General features: G+C 55.0%; 1 protein-coding gene across 2 annotated transcripts; it reads right to left on the reverse strand.

Moving 5' to 3' along the window:
* Positions 1-695: 695 nt before the first annotated feature.
* REN (renin) lies at positions 696-12,289 on the reverse strand. 2 transcript variants are annotated; one of them, XM_043567988.1, is made up of 10 exons: positions 11,980-12,289; positions 7,640-7,790; positions 6,954-7,077; positions 6,239-6,357; positions 5,158-5,354; positions 3,439-3,447; positions 2,754-2,873; positions 2,233-2,377; positions 1,859-1,957; positions 696-1,063 (listed from the first exon to the last, which is right to left on the reverse strand). In XM_043567988.1, exons 1-10 carry the CDS (start codon positions 12,075-12,077, stop codon positions 902-904), a joined length of 1,224 nt encoding a protein of 407 aa, XP_043423923.1. In that variant the 5' UTR covers positions 12,078-12,289; the 3' UTR covers positions 696-901. The 2 variants fall into 2 exon arrangements, with proteins under 2 accessions (XP_043423923.1, XP_043423924.1); XM_043567989.1 differs by lacking the exon at positions 3,439-3,447.
* Between the last annotated feature and the right edge of the window lie 3,845 nt (positions 12,290-16,134).

Raw genomic sequence — 16,134 nt, forward strand, 5'->3', positions numbered from 1 at the left:
CTGACTTATATGGGCTGGGTTCTAATCTTAACTTTTCACATTCCAACGAGCCATCTTGGACAAATGCCTTCCATTCTCTGAGCGTCAGGTTCCCCACATGTACAAAGGGAATATCGGGGTGCCTGGGTGGCTCAGTGGGTTAAGCGTTCCACTTTGCCTTGGTTCGTGATCTCATGGTTCACGGGTTCGAGTCCCACGTTGGGCTCTGTGCTGACAGCTCAGAACCTGGAGCCTGCTTCGGATTCTGTGTCTCCCTCTCTCTCTCTGCCCCGCCTCCCCCCATCAAATAAATAAAGCATTTCAAAAAATTTAAAAAGGGAATGTCAGATCTCTGGTGTTCTACAGTTCCAGGTGATGGTGTCTTAGACTACATGTATAAACGGTGACATCGTCGGGTGTTAGGGGGTTTGCAGGGCATGAGAGGCTCGAGCCTGGCTTCTACCAGCTTGGAGCATCTTTCTGGCCCATAATCTACCAGCACGGCATTAGCCCTGGACCTGCAGGGGTCGGAGGGAGCAAACGACTGCCTGCGAATAACTCCACCTGAGCGGGGATGAATGGCATCGGCCCTGCACGCAGGAGCCTGTGCGTGCAGGTGAGTGCGTAGTCTGTCTTTTGGTGTCACATTCCTGTCTGCACATGATACACGGCTGCGCCTCTCATTTCAGACCCCAGTGAATCCAGGTGCAACGAGGTTGTGAACATGAAGTCTTTATTCTTCTGTTTGTTCTCAAAGCAGGGAAGAGCTGATGCTGGAGGCAGGGTGAGCGTCTGGGAGGAAGGAGCTCTACACCCCACGCCCCTGCGTGAGAGCACAGGCACAGGCAGGGGAGTGTCCAAGAGAGTGCTCTAGCTCCAGGCTAGGGCTGAAGGCAGGGTCCAACCGGGGCAGCAGAGGGCCTCAGCGGGCCAAGGCAAAGCCAATGCGGTTGTTATGGCGATCAAACTCCGTGTAGAATTTGCGGATGAAGCTGGCGCCCAGGACCCAGACAGGCCCAGTGGGCGGTGGGACATCCAGACCATGGAGGGCCAGAGTGCACAGGCCATCATTACCGTAGGGATCCTGGCAGGAAGCAAGAGGGTTTTCCCTACTGCCTGGCACATTACCATTCTCGTCCCTTGGCCTTGCCTGACCCCAGCAGCCATCCTCAGTGACAACCCCCTCCGTCCCCCATGCATCCTGGGCCTCCATTGGCCTTTCACCCCACCATACATCCTCCTGGATGCAGGTACCTAGCTAAACCATACACTGTGAGACCTTCAAGAGCTTACAGCCCGGCAGAACTTCTGGTCCTAGGCAAGTTACTGTGTTTAACTGCCCTAAATCTGTTGAGCATAAGAAGGGCATAAGAGCATAGGAGCACACTATTACTGGGGGCATTTGCTGACAGGATGGAGACAAGGGGATGAGCACAGTGATTCCCAAACCTGGCTGCCTATTGGAATCACCGGGGAGTTTTGAAAACACGGACCCCAGGTGCCCCTAGGGGTTCTGATTTAATAGGTAGGGGATGTGGCTTGTTACTGGGATTTTTAAGGTTTCCAGCTGACTCAGTGGGTGGGGGGGGGATGGGTTAAATGGGTGAGGGGCATTAAGGAGGCCGCTTTTCTGGATGAGCACTGGATGCCATTTGTAAGAGGTGAATCTCCCGACGCCAAGACTACACTGTATGTTAACTAACTTGAATTTCAATAAAAATAGTTAAAAAAAAAAAAAAAGCTTCCAGGTGACTCTAATATGTAGCTAAGCTCGAGAAGCACCGACTGAGCATGGGATCTATGCATAAAGACTTGTCCCTTTTAGAGGGCCCCTGCCCACCCGTCCTCCCTGTGGTCGAGGGGCCGCCTGGAGCCTCACCTTTAACACATAGTCCGCGCTGGTGAGCGTGTAGGCTCTGCCTCCAAGCTGGAAGGAGATGTCCGGGAGCGTAGGCACCTGCTTGCAGTTCACGACGTACTGAGGGGAAGGTTAAGGGAGCCCTGTGAGTGTGGGAAGCCCCCGGGGCAGACACAGCCCTGTGCCTGTGGCTGGGCTCCTCTGCTGGAGAGGGCTGCGCACGTGGCCCGCCTTCTCCCTAGGGGACACCAAGTCACACGTGGCAAGAGAGGAGAGGAGGGCAAGGCCCGAAGCGGCCCCCTTTGGGACCTGATGCCCCCTGCGGTAATTTGGGGGGGCCTGATCAGGCGATGCTCCCGCAGCCTCGGGTGCCCCCGCTTGCCCCAGCTTCTTACTTCGTTTGTGCTCAGCTCCTTGGCCCCCAAGGTCTCCATGAGCAGCCTCAGGGAGCTGGTGGGACCCGAGATGTAGGATGCGCCAGTATCCACCACGACCATGCAGCCCTCCTCACAGACCACGGTGGCCGACCTCACCGACACCCTGAGGGAGGCCAGAGAGTGAGACAGACGGAAGGCTGATGGGACGCCACCAGGCCGCCAAGCTTCCCTGAGCGAGGCAGGTGACAGGAGGCCCGTGCTGGTGGTCCCAGTGATGCCCTGGAGGAGGAAAGGTGCCGGTCCCCTCCCTCAGCACGTGGCCTGGTGACCGCCGCCTCCTCTCCGTAGCCCCTCCCCCCTCTGTTTTTCATATCTCCACGTTCCCCATCCCTGGACAGAGCACTCAGCAAACGTTGGCTGGGCCTTAAGAAGTGACTGCATTAGGAGAGAGGACAAGATGGCGACAGTACCCCATCCCACTCCCACCCTCCCCCGGCAGCAGCATTTTGGGAGAGCGGGGCGGGTTGAGGGTTCCTGACCCTTTCATTTTGATCTGCCAGGAGCCCGTCTTGCTGACGCTCACGTAGTGGAAGTTCCCTTGGTAATACTGGGGGTCGCTGCCTCCCAACACAACCTCTCCTCCGAGCAAGTGGGAATTCCTAAAGGAAGGATCAGAGCTCTTGAAGATCCGTGACCTCTGAGCCCCAGCACCCCAGCAACAAGGGATGTTGGGCACGGATACAGGGGTGGGGGGCAGAGGAAGGCGGAAAGGATAGCAAGGCTGGGAAGCTGCAGAAACACGTCTCCACTGTTCTCGCCCCTCCCCAAGCCCAACCAGAGGTGGTTCCAGAATAGTCCAGCTGCATCCGATAAAACATCCCCAGCAAGGTCACGGCAAAGGAACAGGCGCAAGGACAGTGAGTCGAGAGCAAGATGAGAATCCCCCACCCCTCACCCCGCTCCCAACTTGGGTTTGAGTTGCTGCAGGTTGAACAGGTGCGTGGGTGGGGTGGTCTCCGGGACCTGCTGGGTGGGGGGTGGGCAAGGGGCAGGAGGCAAGCTGGAAGGAGGGGTGGAAAACTTAGGCATCTGGCAGAGCCTGGGCCTGCGGAGGTGAGTTTGGGCTGGTGGGTTGGTGGCGTATGTGAATCTGGACGGGGTGTTCAGGAGGGTCAGGGCCATGTGAGGCGAGGCGGAGTGGTGGGGTGGGTTTCAGCTCCTTACTTGGAATTTCTGCAGAGAAAGAGAGAGCAGAAATGAGGTCTCTGTTGCAGGTGGGCCTCGCCAGCCTGTTGTTGGCCAGGGTGGGTGTTATGCCCTCTTTTTTACCCTTTAGGAGCTGGACTCACCAAGAGGTGAAGTCACTTGCCGGAAGTCCCCCGGGTGGTGTGGGGGGCGATTGGTGCCCAGTCCAAAGCGGACTCCCTTGCTTTCCTCTCCTCCCAGCGCACAACGCCTCCCACCGCGCGGGGCCTCCCCTCGGGCTGGTTTCCAGGGTGCACACGTGGGCTGGGTTTCCCAGCATACGTGTGCAGGCGGTTTAGGTGCGCACACGTTATGCGGGCCGGTGCAATGCATTGCCCTCTTACACACTCAGTACGTATGCGCGTGTGCTATAGCACCTGCCCCCGCTGCCCCTCTGCCAACATTTCAAGATCCCCCTGCCTGTTCCTTCCTTCTTGCCCCAGGGTCGAGGAAGACGCAGGCCCTCTTCTCAACAAGGCCCGCCTTCTTCCTGTTTGTTGGATTCTTCTCCCTCCTGCGGCTGCCAGGCTCCTGTGCCCTCAGCTCCTCCGTTTTCCAGTTTCAATCTCTCTCCCTCTTTCCATTGGCTTCCTCCTCCACCTGCAAGCATGCTCGTGCCTCCTCTAGCATTTTAAAACACCCACCCTTCTCGTCTCCGCTTCCCTCTGCATCTCAGCCTGCACCCCTCCTGACGCTCCCCTGTCTGATCTCTCAGGGCACTCTACACCTGCCCTTTGCTTCCTGACGCCCACATCTACCTCTCCACTGGTCACCATCTGGCCGTGCTCCAGCTCAACAACAGCTCTTCCCGAGGACGCTGCCCCAGAGCCAGCCGGTGGCCTCTGCTCAATGCCTCCCGTTTTCTTTTTCTTCCTTCCTTCTTCTCCATTTTACCTGTGCAATTTCTTCCGACCTTGACCCTCCCTCCACCCTCACCTCCCTCGCCTCCAGCTCTCCCGGTCTCCCCAGACCCACAGCTTGGAGCAGATCACAACCCTGCAGCGAGAGCTCACAGTGGCTTCCCCCAGGCTGGCCCAACCACGCACAAGCTCAGCCTAGAGCTGAAAGGCACCCATGGGCTTCAAGCCCCAGGCCCCCTGTCCTGTTGCTTGTCACGTTGTAATGTTTCCCGTCTTCCTTCCTGACTGTAGGCTCTGTGAGGGCAGGGACTCTTTTTGGACGCGGTGTTCACGGCTGCACCCCAGAACCTCCCACGGTGCTTGGCACATAAGCACGCCATATTTGTTGAATCAACGAGTGAGCAAATAAATGAAGGGATTGATGAATAAAGCCAGCTTTCTGTGTGGTCTGTCACAGGGAGGGTCCCAGGTCCCAATAGTGCTTTATTTTCCATCACCCCCACCCTGCATTTTCCTCTTGTTCTAGAGAGTGCTGACAGGACTTGCTGCAATGCTGGAAATGTTCTGTTATCTTCTATCCAATATGTAGCCATAGTCACTGTGGCTGCCGAGCACTGGACATGGGGCTAGTGTGACTAAAGACTTAAATTTTATTAAATTTTAATTAATTTCAATTTAAGTAGTGACTTCCATATTGGCTGGTGGAGCTCCACATACGGCTTGAATACCACCTAATCAGGAACCCAGAAACATCCCAGTCCCAACTCTCCTCTTGCTCTCCCAGCTCTCCTGATACCCTCCGCCACCCCTGCCTCAGCCCCTGAAGCCCCAGCCTCACCTGCTGTAGTAGACAGAGAAGACATCCTCCTTTAGCACCCCTTGGGAGAGGATGTGGTCAAAGACAGGGGTAACCCCGCCAACAGCCTGTGCAGGGAAGCCCATGCCCAGAATCCCATCAAACTTGGCCAGCATGAAGGGTATCAGGGGCAGCTCTGTGACCTCTCCAAACGTCTGTGTCACTGTGATTCCGCCCACCTGTGGGAGGAAGGACCGGAGGAGACCAAGCCTACTGCCTCCCCCGCTGGCCAGGGGGGAGTCAAGGACCCACATCCCCTAGGGTAGAGAAACTGGGGATAAGACCATTTTATCAACCCCCCACACATATCCTCTCTTCTAATACACATGCAGGCTGTGGGGTTGCCCAGGACCTGGAAAGGGGTACTGACAATCAGTAACCACCAAGGTGCCAGGAGCTCTCACACCCTCTCCCCAGGGGCCCAGCTTCCACACTGGCAGGACTGGGTCTCAGTTCCTCACCCCCACTATGGGTAAGGATTTCTCCAGCCCAGCCAGACCTTCTCCCCTGGTTTCCCAGACAACGGGCCTCTCATGTTCCATGTGTACCCTTCCCATAGCTTAGAGCAGGGGCTGGAGTAACTCCCAGAATGGAAAGGGTCCGAGGCAAGCCAGATGGAAAAGAAAACCAAGCCCTGACCTTAATCCTAAACTCTAACCTCAACTAGGATCTTAGAACCTATGCCTGACCCCCAAACTAACTCTGGCCATAATGAAACCAGTACTGCTGACCCTGACACCGACTCTGATTTCAGTCTGGGGTCTTGTGAAGGGCCCAGTCGGAGCTGGGTGACCTCAGGCAGGTTAGCTGACAGGAGGCTGTGGGGCTCCGGCTAAGCTCTCACGTGAGTTACACGTAAAAGCTTCCATAAATCACCCAGTGTGGACCCAGGAGCTCAGGCTCGCTCTGTCCCAGGCCCTGCTTCTTTGCAGCAAGGCAGGGTGTTCCTCAATTGCCCAGGCTCTAAGGTGGACTGAACTGTACCCCCCGCCCCCCTCCAAGTATGGGCCCTCCAGTGGCAGGGGAGGTCTGGGACCAGAAGGGCAGAGGCATTCCCACGTACAGTCACCTCGTCCTGGCTCAGGAAACCTTTGACCTTCCCAGATCCGTAGTGGATGGTGAATGCCGTCCCATTCTCCATGTAGCTGGAGGATTCCGAAGAGTCGTAGAGGCTGTGAATCTCTGGCAGAGGGATATAGGCTCAGGTCTGTTCAAGAGAGGCCCGGCAGGGGGGCTGGGAGGCAGGTGCCTGTGGGCGTGGCCCCCTGTGGTTGAGGACTTCTGTGAAGGGGCGGGGAGGCCCTGAGGTGGGAGGCTTGAAAACGTGTTTCATCAATCAAGGAGTGTGTTTCTTGGGCCCCTGTCACGTGCCCAGATCTCTGAGAATTTTGTCTCCAGTCAAGCATTCCACAGTGATTCTGAGGCAGGGATGAGGAGAAGATTGTGGTTCCAGTAAGCTCTTGAGAAGAGGCTGTTGACTAAGGAAGGGCGTGGAAGACCCTGAGAGCCTGGGGTGGGTCTGAGGATTTGGCCCCAATCTCAGGAAAGGTGAGAAGTGGACTTCTGGGTGAGCTGGGGACTTCTAATGCCGCCATTTTACCTTGGCGGCCGTATCGGGAAAATGGGGGACATTGTCATCTCTCCTCTCGGGGGCAACAGGAGCAGAAGCAGGGAGGAAATAGCTCAATTGGTAGCAGAGGGTGTGAGGCAGGCCCGGCCAAGTGGGGCAGGGGGCTCGGGGTGAGGTCCTGTAGGCGTGTGGAGAGGGGGGTGCTCACCACATGCTGTGTAGAGAGGGCTGCACTTGGTGGAGGGCACCCAGAGGTTGGCTGAGCCTGTGTCGAAGATGACTTTGAAGGTCTGGGGTGGGGTGCCAATGCCGATCTCGCCATAGTACTGGGTCTGTGGGGGTGAAAGGAAAGAGGCAGCTGGAGGCGCGGGGAAGCTTGGGGCTTTGCTGGATACCCCCTTGGGCACCTGGGGTGAGATTAGGTAGATCAGACAACCGCCCCGGGTTTCCCTTTTCCAGCAGGGCCCGGGTGGGACCCTTAGCACTGTCTTAGGACTTCCCTGGAAGTGAGACAAGAGGGCAAAAGAAGAATACTGAAAATGAAGATGATGCCCCGCCCCTCGAAGGGCGGCTAATAAGCTGCGCGCTTATTATAAGGGCTGCATGCAATAAGCAGGCACGCCGTGCAGAGCCCAGTCACAGAAACCCGCATCTGAGGTCACATACCCACCCTGCCCACCTTGAAACCCAGAGCCTGGATTCCTGAGTTCCAGACCTAACTCTGCCTCTGGGCTCCTTTCTGCCCTCTGTGGCTCAACCTTTCTAGCTCTGAAATGGGAGTTTTATAGGGCACTTTGTGCATCTCGGCAACTCAGTCATAGGCAGCATGGAAAGAGCAAAGAGAGCCTTGGGCCCCAGAAAGAGAAAGGAGACGGAAAAAGCAGGGGCGCTCACATCCAGGTAGTTGGTGAGGACCACAGGGGACGTGCTGTTGCCAAAGGAGAATCTCTTGGTGAACTGGCTCCACTCAGCACCAAGCCTGGCTACGTCCACGCCTCGCTCCTTCAGGCTTTCCCGGATCGAAGGCATTTTCTTGAGGAAGATCCTGACCCGGGGTGAGGGAAGAAAAAAACAGAAGAGCTCTGTACTCCCTCATAACAGTGGTACACAGTCCTGAAGCTTCTGGTACAATTCTCCCTAATCTAGCCTAGACACCTGAGAATCACTCTTGTGCCCTAAGGCCTCTCAAGGAGAATTCGCAAGGCTCGTTGAGTCAGCTGCACTGGCATTAAATAATCCTTAACACACCTCCTTCTGTTGTCTAGTTCTGATCCCTATCACTACGAGGCCATTCGTTCATTCCTTCCTTCCTTTCATAATTACAGGTCGAACACCTACTCTGTGCCTGCACTCCAGTGGATACTAGAGATAGAAACATAAAGATCATCAGTGGGGTGCCTGGGTGGCTCAGTTGGTTAAGCTTCTGACTCCTGATTTCAGCTCAGGTCACCAACCACGAGATAGAGCCCTGCATGGGGTTCTTCATGGACAGCGTGGAGCCTGCTTGGGATTCTCTCCCTCCCTCTCTCTTTGCCCCTCCCCTCCCCCAAGTAAATAAACTTAAAAAAAAAAATCACTGCCTTCAAGGAGCTCCGGCAGGCAAGGAGACAGAGGAGGAAACGCAACAGCGACATCCCCTCTAAGATGAAGGCTGGGACGCTCCCCTCAAGGCTGGACAGGACCGGGCAGTGCCGTGTGAGGCCTGTAGGTGGCAGCAGGCGCCCACAGCAGCCTGCCGGGGCTCCAGGATGCCAGGCCAGGGTAGACACCCAGCCAGGGCTGTGGGCTGGAACCTTGGGACTGAATGGGTGGGGTGGGGAGAGCAACCGGCATGTCCAGAGTAACTGTGCCCCCCTGCCCGTGGAAAGATGTGACTTCTTGAGCCTGAGTCCCAGTCCTTCAGCTCCTTTCCCTGACACGCGCCTATCAGCTTTGGGAGGCAGAATTAAAGACCCTGGGGCTGGGTGGGGGCCGGTAAAACATACTGAGGGGCCACCTGGTCAGTTTCAAACACTATACACCCTCCACATAGCCCTCGACCGTAGGCCAGCCATCCTTATCCTCAGGTAATGATGAGGAAAGCAGACAGGGCACATTGGCGGCTCAGTCGGTTAAGTATCCGACTTCGGTGTAGGCCATGATCTCAGGGTTCACAAGTTCGAGCCCTGCGTCGGGCTCTGTGCCGACAGCCCAGAGCCTGGAGCCTGCTTTGGATTCTGTGTCTCCCTCTCTCTCTGCCCCTCCCCCCTCATGCTCTGCCTCTGTCTCTGAAAAATAACCATTTGAAAAAATTTCGATGAGGAAGCAGAGGCTCACAGGGTTGTGGATGGAGCAGGGACTCAAAGCGGCGTCTTTGGACTTGTTTCCCAGAGAGTGTCCCCAGGGCTCCCATGGGAAACCTCTTTGCAGAAGCTCGAGGGGAGATGTCCCTAGCTGTTGGCCAGGGGGTTCTGGGATTGCAGCCCAGTTTATGGAGAACCCGTCTTCTTTTCTAGCTGCTGGTCTCCCTGTACGGCCCTTCCCTCCTCGCACCCGGCACTCTTGGACCCCCTTATGCGAATGCAGCTTTCCTGCCAGCCAGCCTCATATCAACAGAAATGACTTATCACCGTTGTGTCACAGTTTGCTGTTCACAAAGTCGTTTCACAATTATGACCTTATTCTCAGCCATCCCCTGGCGTGGGTGAGGTTTTATTCCCATGTTTACAGATGGGAAAATGGAAGGGCAGAGAAGGCTTGATCCCCAAGAGGGTGCCGTTTCTACTATTTACTCTGAACAGCCTCTGCCCTGGACCCTAACATGTCCCATTCTCCTTTCAGAAGGTCCCTTCCTCGCCCCCAGCTCTCCATTCTTCTAAGCCCAGCATGCATCCAACCTCCAGAAGCTTGCCCCAGGAACTCCAGTTCACACTGGCCCCACCTCTGCTTGGGCTCCGGCTCCATTTTTCCTCGGGTGCTCGCAGCCTGCACTGCACAGCCTAATGCTCCTGGAGGTGGTGCCGTCTGGTGGTGAGGACACAGCAGTCGTGGGCACATGTTTAAACCCTTTCTTACTGTGTGATTCGGATCAACTTAACCCAACCTCTCCGGGCCTTTCGTGAGCCCCCGTCAACTCCTTTGTAAAAATGGACTAAACCGTAGTACCTGCCTCAGAGAATCACTGTGCAGATTAAACAAGCTGCCCACTGCTCAAGAAATGTGAAGACTGTGCAGAAGGCAATGAAAGCACCTTGAGAATGGGGCCCTGTGTTCAGATCCCCCAAAGTGCCTTGCGTGACACTGTGCAAATAGCAGGTGGAAAAATTTTGCGTTTCAAAAGCCTCTTTCTCCACTCCTGGCCCAATCCCGTTCTTCTTCTCTTTTTATTTATTTTATTTTTTGAGCATGAGCATAAGCGGGGGAGGGGCAGCGGGAGAGGGAGAATCCCCAGCAGGCTCCGCACTGTCCGCACAGAGCCCAACATAGGCCTTGAACTCACTGACCATGAGACCATGAACTGAGCCGAAATCAAGAGTCAGACACTTAACTGACTGAGCCACCCAGGTGCCCCTCTTCCTGGCTTTTTAAAGAGAACATGGAGAATGTTTTTACCTCAATTCCACATTTACTCTGGGGGTGGGGGCTGCCTGCAGGCACTCGGTCTCTCACCCTGCACCCCTACCCTAGCAGTTACTCTCTGGGAGCCTGGAAGCAGGTGAAAAGGCTTTGGAAACAAAAGGCCCAGTGTGTCTTGAGGCTCAGCCTCTTACACGTGACCTCCCTGAGCCTCTGTGTCCTCACCTGTAAAATGGGACTGCTGGGTTGTCAGGAGGGGAATTTGAGAGGAGATATGTGGAAAGATCCTATGAAATCCTCGACATTTTATAGGCTTAGCAACCAGGACTGTGACTGCCCTCTTAGGGGCACCCAGCTTCCTCCGTCGGTGGAGCATGTGACTCTTGATCTTGGGGTTGTGAGTTCGAACCCCATGCTGGATGTAGAGATGACTTAAAAATAAAATCTTTAGGGGTGCAGTCAGTTAAGATTCAGCTCAGGTCATGATCTCGCGGTTCGTGAGTTCGAGCCTCGCATCAGGCTCTGTGCTGACAGCTCAGAGCCTGGAGCCTGCTTCGGATTCTAGGTCTCTCTCAGAAAGAAATAAACATTAAAAAATTAAAATAAAGTAAGATCTTTAAAAAGCAACAAAATCCTGCTCTTACCTTGAGGTCTTCTGGTTCCACCACCTGCCCTCCCCACACTGAAACCCTTTCTCTTGGAGACCCTCCCTCCTGCCTCTCCCCTTCTTCAGCTTTTTTTTTAAGTGTATTTTTTTTTTTTAACATTTATTCACTTTTTGAGAGACAGAGAGTGAGTGGGGAGGGGGCAGATAGGTAGGCACAGAATCCAAGGTGGGCTCCGGGCTCTGGACTGTCAGCACAGAGCCCGATGCGGGGCTCGAACTCAGGAACCTGTGAGCTCTTGACCTGAGCTGAAGTTGGGCGCTTAACCGACTGAGCCACCCCCTTCCCCCCCCTTCAGCCTTAGTGAACTCAGGGAACTTAATGAGCCCAGTTCCCACAGGGCCTGGCACCGGGTGTGGGCGTTACTAGGCCTCCCTCCTCCTTCCTTCAGGCCACGCCTTAAGCCTTTCTTTCAACTTTTGTAACAACCCACCCTGTGGGACTAGTAACAGCTGGGTTTTTACAGCCTTCGGGCATCAGGCTGAGGGCTTTCCATATCTCTCATTCAATCTTCAAAGCAGACCTGTGAAGCAGGTGCTATTATCCCTGCTTTAAAAATGGTAAACTGAGACCTGGAGAGGTTAAGTAACTTGCCCATGCTTTCCCAGCTAGTTAGTTCCGCGAGTGGAGCAGGATTTAAGCCAAGACAATTCAACTCTAGAAGGCTTGTATTTAACCACTAAATTGTTCTTCCTTGGTAGGCTTAACCATACCACCCCCTTCTTAACAATTAGACTGTGACCTCCTGGAGAACAAGGGGCAGGTGTGAATCATCTGAGTGCCTCGCCTGGCGATCTGTGCAGGAAGCAAGGGCTCTGGGCAGGGATCAAATGACGTGGCCTTCGGGCCACTAGGGTAGTGTGCCACTATCGGCCCTGTGACATCGGCCGAGCCACCTCTCTGAATGGGCCCGCGCCTCCCTGGTCATGAGGACTGGAGGACATCCCATATCAGAAAGCCAGGGGTGTTAGGAAGGTGGAAACCCCTGCGCCCCCGCCCCCCAGCCTGAGTTACCGTCTGAAGGCGCCAGAGTCTGCGGGGAGACCGAAGGTGCAGGAGCCGCAGAGCACCAGCAGGAGGCCCCAGCGAGGCATTCTGCTCCCTTGGTCCATGCTTCGCCTGGGTGCTCGGCTCTCTTGGGAATCTGCAGAAGTCTTGTGGCTTCCCAGAGCCCTTCTCCTTTTATGCGCTCCACACTTGGGACGGTTGAGATTTAGCTCTGCCCTGATTTATTATCCGGGGGCACATGGAGGGCGGCCAGTAATAAATCCCCCCGATGGGACGGAGCTAGATGGGTGAAGGGTGACCAGGTTTCGACGCAGAGCTCAGGAGCCAGGGAAAAGGAGGGCTGTGGGAAAGCAATGCTGTGCCCAGTGACGCCAGCAGCCCCATCTCGGCCTGGCCCTGCGACCCCCGCCGAGGCAGAGGCTGATGGGAAACATCAGTGTTCCAGAACACGGTCAGGGCTGAGACCGGCACAGAACGTAGGTTTCCAACCTCCCCCGCCAGACTCCACCCTCCGTACCCTTCAAGTGCCATCCTCTAGGTTAACCTCGGCTGTGTTCCTGACCGGCTTCTTCCACTTTGTGTCTCAGTTCCCTTCTGGAACACGGGTGACTCCTCCTGGCTTGTTCGTGACAGAGCCAGACCCAGAGGCCTCTGTGCCGCCTCCCTCCAAGCCTCTGTTAGCAGCAGCTGTGGAGGGGGAGAATACCACGGCCCGGCAGGGGGAGAAGCGCCTTGTATGGGCCTCTGGACGCAGGAATCTGGGGGAAGGGGTGTGTGTCGACCCTCAGCTCGCCTCGTGTGGGTGGGAGCCCTCAGGAGTGAGGGGGAGCTGGTCTTCCAACTCCTCCTTCCCTTCCCACGGGGCCCTGAGTCCCTTCTGGGCCCGTCTCTGCCACCTTCCCTTTTCCTTGTAGTTTACAAACAACCTGGGGCAGCTCTCCATACACACACCTGACTCCTAAGTCCCAGGAGGGGTGCTATTTATTCAGGCGAGGATGCCCTCTCCTGGCTTTTCCTTGCTCATGCCTCGGGGCGCATTTCAAATATCACCACCTGCTCCACGAAGCAGGTCCTGATTCAGCCCAGAACTGCCTGCCTTCCGCTGGGGGCTCCCAAGGCGCCACACGAGCCCTTCCAGGAGAGCACGGACCTCAGCTGTGCCGTATCAGAGTGACCTCGCAGACCTGCCTCTGCCTCTTGCCCAAAGTGGTGCTTCGCACTTATCAGCTGAAGGAACTAGGGAACTAGCTGGGGGCTAGTTGTCTGGGACCCCTGGGTTCCGGTCTTGATTCAACCACGAACTTGCTAAGTGACGTTGGACCCCTCCACCTCTCTGGGGCTCAGTCTCTAAATCTGTAGCATGAAACAGATATTGGGTGGGCCCTAGGGTGCTAGTGTTCTGTCCTTTGACTTCAGGGTGCTGCCCTCTGCAACCAGCTGCGAGTAGCAAGGACTTAGAGAAGCTAAAATCTCTTGCTAACGTGTTGCCTAATGAGTATGCTTGGACCTCTGGGATTATAACACCCTTACCACACGACAGGAGGATTTGGCATTTCCTGGTGTAAACTCTCATTGGAGAATTTTTCAGGCACTGTGGTTGGCAGTGAACAAAGTATCTGAGGGCAAGGGGAACACTTAAAAAAAATTTCTTTCATGTTTATTTATTTTTGAGAGAGACAGAGGGCGAGTGGGGGAGGGGCAGAGAGAGAGGAGACAAGAATCTGAAGCAGCTCCGAGCTGTCAGCACAGAGCCCGATGCAGGGCTCGAACTCACCAACCGTGAGATCATGACCTGAGCTGAGGTCGGATGCTTAACCACCCAGGTGCCCCCGGGGGAAAACTTTTTAGAACCCCTCAGAGTGGGGGGGGGGGTCTGTCTTGGCAAATTGGAGGAGGATTTATGAAGCATTCCAATAGACCTTGGTTCTCTTCATTCATTAGACAGTATTCATCGAGCATTTACTAGTTGCCAGACATTTTTCTAGATGCCGAGATTAACAAAGGTGACAAAAAATAAATACCATTTCTGCTCCTGTGGGTCCTACAGTCTGTAGGAGAAATAGGTTATCATCACAACATAGATGTAAAATAACAATGATGACCAGCACAGTCAGGGAACTCCAGGAAGGCATCGCCAAAGAAATGACACTGGAGTTGTGACCTGAAGGTGACATGGGCAGGCAACGAATAGCTGAAGAGGGAAAGAAATAGAGTCCCGGTGGGAGCAGCATGTGCAAAGGCCCTGTGGAGAGAGGAAGCATGATGAGAACAAGGGCCAAAAGAAGCCAGTGTGGCTAGACAGAGACCAGAGGAAGTGGGGTGAGAGAGGAGATTGGGAAGCAGAGGTGATAAGAGCTAACGCCAAGTGTCACTCTAGGTGCTTAATGCATGTGACCCTCAAAACAACTGCATGGAGTGGTACTATTGTTATTCCACTTTACAGAGGAGGAAGCTGAGATATGGGAGGATTCAGAAAGCAGCGTGTCTAGGATCACACCCACGGTAACGGGTGGAGTCAGCCTAGAAGCTAAGGCAGTGTGTCCCAGAACTCTACGTGACTTGAGCGTCCAACCGTGAAAGTGCTTGAACGCCACACTGTGTTTACCTTGAGAGCACAATGGGTAAACAGGTTAAGACGGGAATGATGATGTAATTGAAGGCGTTTTGCAAAGACATTGCGGCTACGGTGTGGCTCAGCAAGGACTTCGGAATGGTCCGGAATCACGTAGCACGTGCCAGTTAGGAAGCCAGAGCGCCGGAACCAGCTTGGACTAGGGGAGGTGGGCGTGGTGGAGACAGAAAAGATTGGATGGAATTGAGAAAAACTGAGGAAATAAAATTAGGTCGTGGGTGAGATATGGGGAGTGAAGGAGAGGGAGGTTTCTGGATGCCTGGTGATACCAAGTGGAAGAGAATCAGGATTCCAGAGGGGAAAGAGGTCTGGGGAGACCATGAGTTTGAGGACCTGTTGAGTGTGGGGTTCCTTTGTGGAGACAGGGGCAGGGAATAAAAAAAAAAAAAGAAAGAAATATCCCAGGTGTGACATTAAGTGGCAGGTGCACGTGGACCTGGGTGAAAGATTTATGTGTTATTTGCCATTGGTCATGAATGTCACAGATATGAGTACAATTAGCCGAGGGGAGGGGGGGGAAAGAGCAAGGAAGCCCTGGACTCCAGCTTCCGTGGCCCAGCGGTGGAGAAACGGCCTGTCTAACAGACCACAAAGAAGAGGACAGAGAGGAAGGGGGAAACCGTCCGGTGTCCCTGAAGCCCAAGGAGAAGGGAGGTTACGCAGCGAGAGTGAGCAGTGGGAGGGGCTGCTTGGAGGTCAGGCAAGACGTGGGTTACAAGGCAGACATGTGGCCATCGGTGCTGTTAGTGGGAGCTGTTTGGGTGATGCGGACGGACGGGAATCCAGACAGGGAATGTGGAAGAATGAGAGGAAGAAGGGAGATGAAGGCGGTGTAGCCCAGACAGCCTTTCTGAGAAGCCAGGGATAACGGAGGAGGAGGTGATGGCTGGAGGCGAGTGAGGACAAAGTGAAGGGTTTTCCCTCTCCTCTCCCTGCCTGCCCCTCTCCCTCCTTCCTCTAATGGTGGGAGGGAAGAGAATATATTTAAAGGCCTGGAAAGGACTCGGGGGAGAGGAGGGATAATCATGGCAGTAAGATCCCGAGCAGGTGGGAGTCAGGAAGGCAGGGCCCATGCACAGCCACCAGGTGCTGGCGGCCGAGGACCTTTCTGTCCGGTGACTGTCCTCTTCTCAGACAAGTGGGGAGCAGGGACCACTGCTGAGAGCTGGGGATGGGGGCGGGGTTCGGAGGCATGTGGAGAAATAGAGAAGGTGTACAATGGTTATGGAAAGATGGAAGAAGCTGGCCAGGGAATCTCAGGGGTTTTCTGGTAGGAATTAAGCATTTAATGGCTGGAGATCACACCATCGTCGTCCAAAGCCAGTCTGCCCTGTTCTCTGCCTCCCCGCCACCACCACAGTGCTTGGCTGCTTGGGTGGGGACAGCACGGCAGTGTGTGGCTGGCTTCATCCAGGGCTGGGGTGGTGCCACACGTGTTGATCGAAGAGGAGAGCCGAAGGGATTTCGGGGCCCAGCAAAGATGTTATTGAATGATAGACTGTGTCCTAGAAGGTGGATGTGGGAAAGAA

Source organism: Prionailurus bengalensis, chromosome E4 (assembly GCF_016509475.1).
Source record: "Prionailurus bengalensis isolate Pbe53 chromosome E4, Fcat_Pben_1.1_paternal_pri, whole genome shotgun sequence".
In the NCBI taxonomy this organism is placed as follows: Eukaryota; Metazoa; Chordata; class Mammalia; order Carnivora; family Felidae; genus Prionailurus; species Prionailurus bengalensis.